General features: G+C 42.0%; 1 protein-coding gene across 1 annotated transcript; it reads right to left on the bottom strand.

Annotated features, from left to right (window-relative positions):
• Positions 1–242: 242 nt before the first annotated feature.
• AHSG (alpha 2-HS glycoprotein) lies at positions 243–6,687 on the bottom strand. The gene is made up of 7 exons (XM_009950911.1): positions 6,484–6,687; positions 4,963–5,073; positions 3,665–3,749; positions 2,615–2,778; positions 2,212–2,325; positions 1,356–1,436; positions 243–521 (listed from the first exon to the last, which is right to left on the bottom strand). The coding sequence occupies exons 1-7, from the start codon at positions 6,685–6,687 to the stop codon at positions 243–245; spliced, it is 1,038 nt and encodes a 345-aa protein (XP_009949213.1).
• Between the last annotated feature and the right edge of the window lie 346 nt (positions 6,688–7,033).

Here is a 7,033-nt window from a genome sequence, read left to right as displayed (position 1 = left end):
TATTTTAACTAGAGCATCTCTGTATGTAGAGAAAACAACAACTATATGTTGTAATCACTTCTATTTTGAAGCAGGCCTTTGCAAAATCCTGGCCGTGGCTCTGCTTTCTGGAGGGTAAAACTCATTTGGGCTCAGAGTCAGGCGTTCTCACCTATTTGCACTTGATGTTGTGGTCTGTGTGTTGGTGCTGCTGCTGCACACTGATCCTTCAGTGAGCTGTATTGCCTTGTCTGTAACACAGCCTATATCTTGAAATGGCGAATCTTCCCAGGGCATGGAGGAGGAGGAGGCACAAAGCCGACTGGGTGAGGTACTTTGTCATGCTGAGCAACTGCTGCAACTGCTCTCTTTGCTACAGATTTTGCTGAGAGCATGGAAGTAGGAAATTCTGAAGAGCTGGATTCGGATGCAACAGGGTTATTGTGGGAAAGCTTGAGATTATGGTTTATGAAGCCCTGTACGACACTGGGCACCAGTCCTGCTGATGTATCTTGACCTGGTTGAGAGTAGGAAACTCCAGGCTGGAAAAGAAAAACAGTTTGTGTTCAGTGGCTTGGGGCTTATAATACACCCTGCTCCTAACTAGATATAGGCCTCCAGCCCAGGTACCAAATGTTCCTGACCATCACAAAAGTTTGATTTGCATTTGGACACATGCACAGGAGCCCAGGAACACATTTTTATTATCTGGTGGATCATTAGCACCAAATTCTGTGCTATGTGAACTTTCGGATCCACCTGTACAGCTGGCGAAACACTCAAGACTAGCTGTCTTTTCCTTTCATATACCTTCTAGACAGCTAATTACTATTGTGTTACCAAGAGCTCTGGTCCGTAGGAAGCATTCAACCACCACCTAGCCCTTCTCAGACCAAAGAGAGGCTAAAATACCTGGAGAGCACTCAGGTCCAGTGCATATATGTTTCCCTCATCTTGCTATAGCAGTGCAGGTCAGGCTTCCTGAATTCAGTCACATCTAAGAACTGCCAGCAAAACCCCCGAGCTGATTTCATCTACCACGACAGCTCATTTATGTTTTACATCTACCTGCCCCATCCCCCTAGCTGAGCAGAGTTTGGTTCCCTCTGCCCTACCAGAGATGTGAAGCTCCCAGATTGTAGGAGGACAAACTGTGTCAGGCATGGATGGCAGAGGTGACGTAATTCCTGGCACAGAAATCCATAGGATAATCAGGAGCTACCTTACCTTGTTTTTTGGGATACAAAGTTAAGCTCAAGCTATCACAAATAGCTAATGCAGTCTCCAGTGAGAGAGGTAAACTCAGTGTGCTTGCTTCCAACAGTACTAGTAGGCTAGAATACTCTGGAAAGGAAGGGACTATCTGGAGTTGGTACCTGATGTCCGTAGAGCTGGCAGTCCACTCTGAGGTCCTGTGAGGGGCGCACTACCTTTGTTGCTGTGCAGAAACCAAAATTCTGGCAAAGCAGAACATAGCCAAGAGAAAATAGTTATAAAATAGAGGAGACCTGCATTACAATTTTTAATTTCAGTACATTTAGAAATAGCTACATCTTTTCATGTTTTATCTGAGCAGTAAAGTGCTTGGGTTTTAGTCTGTTGGACTCAAAAGTCAAGCTGATAAATGCATAACCAGCAAAGAAGTCAAACTCGTGTATTCTTCAGGAGTAAGATCCTTTGTATGTCTGGATATAAAGGAGGGAAAGAACATATAGGAATCTAGGTAAAAGGTTCCTACCCACTGAAACTGCCTAGGACTCAATTTCATCAGAAACAAAAGAATTTTAGCATGATAAAGTATACAGGATAAGAACAAAGCACACTGGCAGCACTTAAATTGTAGGAAGGTGAAACAGTCTGCTCTTTTGTTATGTGTTTATGTACTCTCCAGTACAAAAAGCCTGGTTTTCTCAGGTGCTCATGTTAAGAAGAGTAAACAATAATATATATTCTGTTGATTAAAAATATTTTGTGTTAAGGACACTTTGGACCTCGAGCCTTTTTGAAATATATTCAAATACATCAAGATTCATTCCAGATACCTTAGAGAGAAGAGAAAGGTGTGATATAGCTTTAGGAATTATGTATTGAAAAGCATATCATGATGCGTTACAACTCTTGCACTTTCATCCTCACAAAGGTCTATTCCTGCACAAGAGCGAGCGCATCACAGCATGCTGCTTTCCTGCCTCTGTGCTGGCGAGATCGGGACTGATGTGCTGGCATACTTACAGACTGATCGTCAGGCAGCAGTTGACAAGCCTCCACATTATCTCCAGCTTCTGCTGCTGAGCAGTTCGTGGCAGCCACAGCAAACTCAACATAGACAATATGCGCGGGCTCATACTGATAAAACAGGAAAATTGTTTAACTGACTTTGTGCTGTGAAACTGCAGAGCTGCTGAGAAAAGATAAAAGGCAAACGTTGTGGCTTCTAGCTCTGCATCTCCCACTGAAGTGAAAGGGAATCCTGTGGCTAAAATGACACAAAATGCTTAGGAAATCAAGAGCAATTCAGTAGGGCAAAGGAAAGCAAGCTAAATCTGTTGGCAAACATAACCAATTAGCACTGCACAATTACCGCAGAAGGAATAGTCTGTTTACATGGAAGGCTAGACGTAGTTCTAGCAATTACCTGTATGTTGGCTCTTCCAATCTCAAGGAGTCTGAGGTAAGCATCAGCAGTTTTGCTGTTGTGGTCATTGAGTGCAGCTGTAACAGTTGTTAGTACTTCAGTGTCATTCCAACTTGCCAGCAGTGGACAGTCAGGGCAGAGTTGGAGAACATCCTCTCTTGAGTCTGCAGAAGGAACCAAACAGATTATGTTTTAGTCAGCCCGTAAGTTGTTTTGGAAGGCGTTATAGACCTATTCAGTCACACAAAACACTTGTTTCGTGGTCCGTCCCGTTATAGTGGAAGGTATTTTTGCAGCACAGACTATAGATGGCAGTATTTCACATGACTTGGCATTCAAGTCTTTCTGCAATCAAAAGTGCTGTGGACTTCAGTAACACATTTTGAATGTTCTTACGCAGGTTTTAATCAATTCTCTTTCTGGCAAACTATTCATGACACCAACGAAAAGATGTCTCAGCTCACACAAGGAATAGTGGAAAAATGAAGGTGTTATGATTTATTGGAACTGTGTTTGCATGAGTTTCATTCACTCACCAGTTTTGAAAGTAGTACTGAAGACATCTCATACAGAGCAAAGAGATCTTGTACAGAGCATGCAAAATAGAGATTCCACGTTCCCATTGCAGTGTTGAAAATGCTGGGTTTAGTAAATAAGCTGCATCTGGCAAAGGGGCTCTGAAGACCAACAAGCTCTAGTAAATTCAGACCAACAAGGAATCAAATCCTTGAGGCTAAACTCCTGAGTGAAAAGCCTCAGTACCAGCAATCTCTAAATCAAATCTGGGACTTGCTTCCCAGATAGTCTTATATGATCTTAATTGTCATAGTAAAGAGGAGCAAAGAGAGAGGGCTGGTGAATGAAATCAGAAAAGGGAAAAAAATTACTTTCAAAACAGCTGGGTTTAGAAAACCCATTAACTCTCATTCTTTATGCCATATTTATACATTTTTTTATATGTGTTTTAGAATCAGAAAAGCTAGTGAACTGTAACACTGCTGTAATAATACTCCAGCCTATAGATTCAAACCTAAAGAACAAAGTTTTTACCTGCATGTGAATGGCATTTACTAGCAAGTACAGATAACTTTCCATCCAGCTTCTGCAGTTTGACATCACAGTCACCCTCAACTGCCTAGAGAGAGGCAAAAATCAAAGAGTTACATCGTTCAGATAAATAGGAGTTTCTGAAAAGGGCAACTATTACTAAATTCAAAAGAACAGATTCTAGCTGAATGTTCTTGGTGAAATCAGTCTGATTGCAAAGGCGCTGCTAGGCGTGTCCTGGTTTCTGTGATTTTGTAAAATTTGCGAAATCTGGATCCAAATCTGGATCTCAAAAGTATTACAAGTGACAGAGTAGCCAGATTCTAGACATTTGGTTCAGGTCCCTCTCTCATAAACAGCAAAGAATATGAATACTTATGAATTAAGACCTTCTGCAGAGCTGTTTGATAACACTCTCACTAATCTTGCTGGTCAGTGGCCATGGTAACAGCAGAGTGTGCTGCCTGTGTGAGCTGGCTCACAGGCAACATGATCCAGCAGGGAAGGAGATGTCAAAGGCAAAGCTGGAGTCACTGGCAAGAGGGAACAGTTAGAGTTACCTCCCCCAAGACGGAAAATGGGATCTGAGCCCTGGTGAATACAGGGGTGGATCATGATTCAAATTTAGTCATGAGCTCTGTGAATTGGGCCCCATTCTAGAAACAGCAGGCTTAAATTGTCAGTTGCTCACTCTGCTTTCTGCTTAGAAACCAGAGCTGCCTGTACTCAGACAACATTCCCACTGCTTTGCTTAGGGAAAGCATTTCACAGTTAGATCACACTTGCATAACAACAAAATATTTGAGGCCAGTAAATTCCAGCTGAGCATTACTTTGAAGGCAGAGCCCTGTCTGAAGGGAATAGCTCTTCTGCAGTCTTGACTAGGACTAGGTGGCTAGACTTGACAGAATTTCACGAAGTAACAACCCCACACGTAGCCAAGGGAAGGCTGTGTTTGCGCAGATTCGCAACCTGCCCTGTCTGCAGTTTGCAATGAGACAGTGACATCTGGGCTGACCATGGAGAGCTGAATCTGGGGTCCCTAAACAAGGCCCCGTGTCATTCATGAACTGTATGTGGGCTGTTATGCTGACATTTATCAGGACATGAAAGAAATCCAGGAGTGAAATCCTTCATGACATGAAGGCAGCTAAATCAACAAGGAGGCTACAAGTGATTGGGTGTTTATAGGCTGCTACAGTGATACAACATTTGCTTGGAAATCTAACTGATGATAGCCTGGCTTCTAGCATCAACATACTGAACCTTTGGACTGAGCTAGTAGTGTTTTAGATACTCACATGTTGTGTGAAGCTCCTTACTGTGCAATTTGCAAGAGGTGTAGGGCTGAGAATGTGGCACGTGGTTTCTAATAAGTCAAGTTCAAGAAATATTATGTCATTATTCAGCCCCTGTGAGAAAAAACAACAACAACAACAAACCAGGAATTGTATTAATTACTTCACAAAACATCATGAGATTTCTTCTCTAGGGCTGCACTGTGGTCTGTGTTGCTGACTGTCATTGGATAGCTCCAGGTACACACTAGAATAACTGAATAGGTCCTTACTATTTACCTTCATAAAAAACAGGACCCAGTTTTTTAGCTGGAGTAAGTCATGGTAGTCACACTGATTTTTTCCAGCTAAGGAACGAGCCCGTCCATTTTGGAAAGTCCAGTCAGTATGTAGTGGTCAGTTCTCTTAAGTTAACTTGATTTTATTCTGTTGAGTAGTTTTTAAAAATCAACAGCTGACTTTGATGAAAAAACTTTGTGTTTCTATAACCAGATACCAAATAAATACTGATGCACATTGGCCTGTCCCATTTAGTCCATTAGAATTACACTGAATTGCACCAGCTAAGTTCCAGACCCAATACTCATGTGTTTTATGGACTGTAGGATCTTTTATGGTTGTTCCTGAACCTTTGCAACTATAACACAAGACGTGAGTGGAAGTGCAGAAGTGAGGTTCCCTAGCTCTGAGATTGACTCTGAGGTTTGAGCCATGAGTGGTTCCATTTGAACCAATTAAGTTATTTTAGTGTAATACTATTAAATATGAGCAAAGCAGCACCACCAGTGTTTTCGTGTAGGCAACTGTGGGCACACTTGTAATCTCATTGATGTCTGTTTTAGTGTCTTGTAAATGACTTTGGTATCCTCTCTCTCATAACAAGTAGAAAACAGCCATGGAGTTTTATTTTTGTTAATATTTGGGATGTTTTCAATGTTTTGAGAGAATCAAAGGTTCTGAATGGGTGCATACATTGTGTTCATGACCGTTTCTACAGCCTTTCTAGATGCCTACAATGATAACAATAGATCTTAGTGAAAATGAGACTACAAGCTGCAGCTATTTCCATTCAGCTTCCTTGTCAGCTCAATGGGATATTAGGTAAAATAATGCCTACTACAAAATCACTAATAGCATGGAGTTATGATAGGTACGCCTTTAGCCAATAAATAATTACCTGCATCATGAAGATTATCCTCAGTTTTTATCGAGATTAGCTAAAGGGCTCATGAATCAGCACTTTGAATGATCTGCCTGCAAGCACGCTGCATCTGTAAACTGAGCCCTTTCTAGCATTGTACAAAAATATCTGAGCATTTCTCTCTCCTCCTCGGTTCCGCTCTTTGAGAGATACATTCCAGTGACCTGGATTCTCAACTGCTACCAGGTGGCGTTGCCCCATTTAAATCTACAGAGCCACGCTGATTTACCCCGTGTGAGGATGCAGCCCTTGGCAGGGCTTGTTGGTCATTTCTAAGCATCTCCAGGTTAGCACAATGCTCTGCCTGCAAGCTCCTCACTTACCTGGGGTAACACGCGGATATTCTCGATTCTGTTTAAGGCAAACTTGTATCCGTGATGACTGTGGCCATTAATATAACTCACAGCTACTTCAGCTGCAGCTTCAGATTCTGGGTCATCACAGCCCAAGGGAGCAGGGGGAGCTGCTGGTACAGCTTTGTGAACTGGAAGCTGAACAAGCAGTATTAAAGCTACTAGTGCCTTCATGGCACCTGAGGAAAAGAGATCCCTTTCAGAAATAAAGATTGAAGAACACTGTTCAGATGGTAGCTGGGTAGCTAGAACTAGGGTCTCATTTATATAGTACATACCACAGACTTTGCATGAGCGCATGTCTGAAATTTGTCCCAATTCCAAGAGGCATTGCAAACAACAAAAGAGAAAAGTAAATGTTAGGACATCAAGCTGACTGATTAATATTGGCCAAAGTAAATTTTATCAGGTAGGATATTGCGAAGTCTGCTAAAGCAGCTAAAGAAGAAAGCGTCAGCAAAAATGTAACATAATTTTTAGACACTCTTCTACCAAGCAAATACAGTACATGCAAGAGGAA

Source organism: Leptosomus discolor, chromosome 7 (assembly GCF_034619465.1).
Source record: "Leptosomus discolor isolate bLepDis1 chromosome 7, bLepDis1.hap2, whole genome shotgun sequence".
In the NCBI taxonomy this organism is placed as follows: Eukaryota; Metazoa; Chordata; class Aves; order Leptosomiformes; family Leptosomidae; genus Leptosomus; species Leptosomus discolor.
This window is presented reverse-complemented; position numbering and strand designations above follow the sequence as displayed.

Coding starts and splice junctions, on each gene's coding strand:
- AHSG (XM_009950911.1), bottom strand. CDS start 6,687: ATGAAGGCACTAGTAGCTTTAATACTGCTTGTTCAGCTTCCAGTTCAC. Junction 2,779..3,664: donor TAAATGCCATTCACATGCAG/GTAAAAACTTTG, acceptor TTCCTTCTGCAG/ACTCAAGAGAGGATGTTCTC. Junction 522..1,355: donor GCCAGCTCTACGGACATCAG/GTACCAACTCCA, acceptor TTTCTTTTCCAG/CCTGGAGTTTCCTACTCTCA.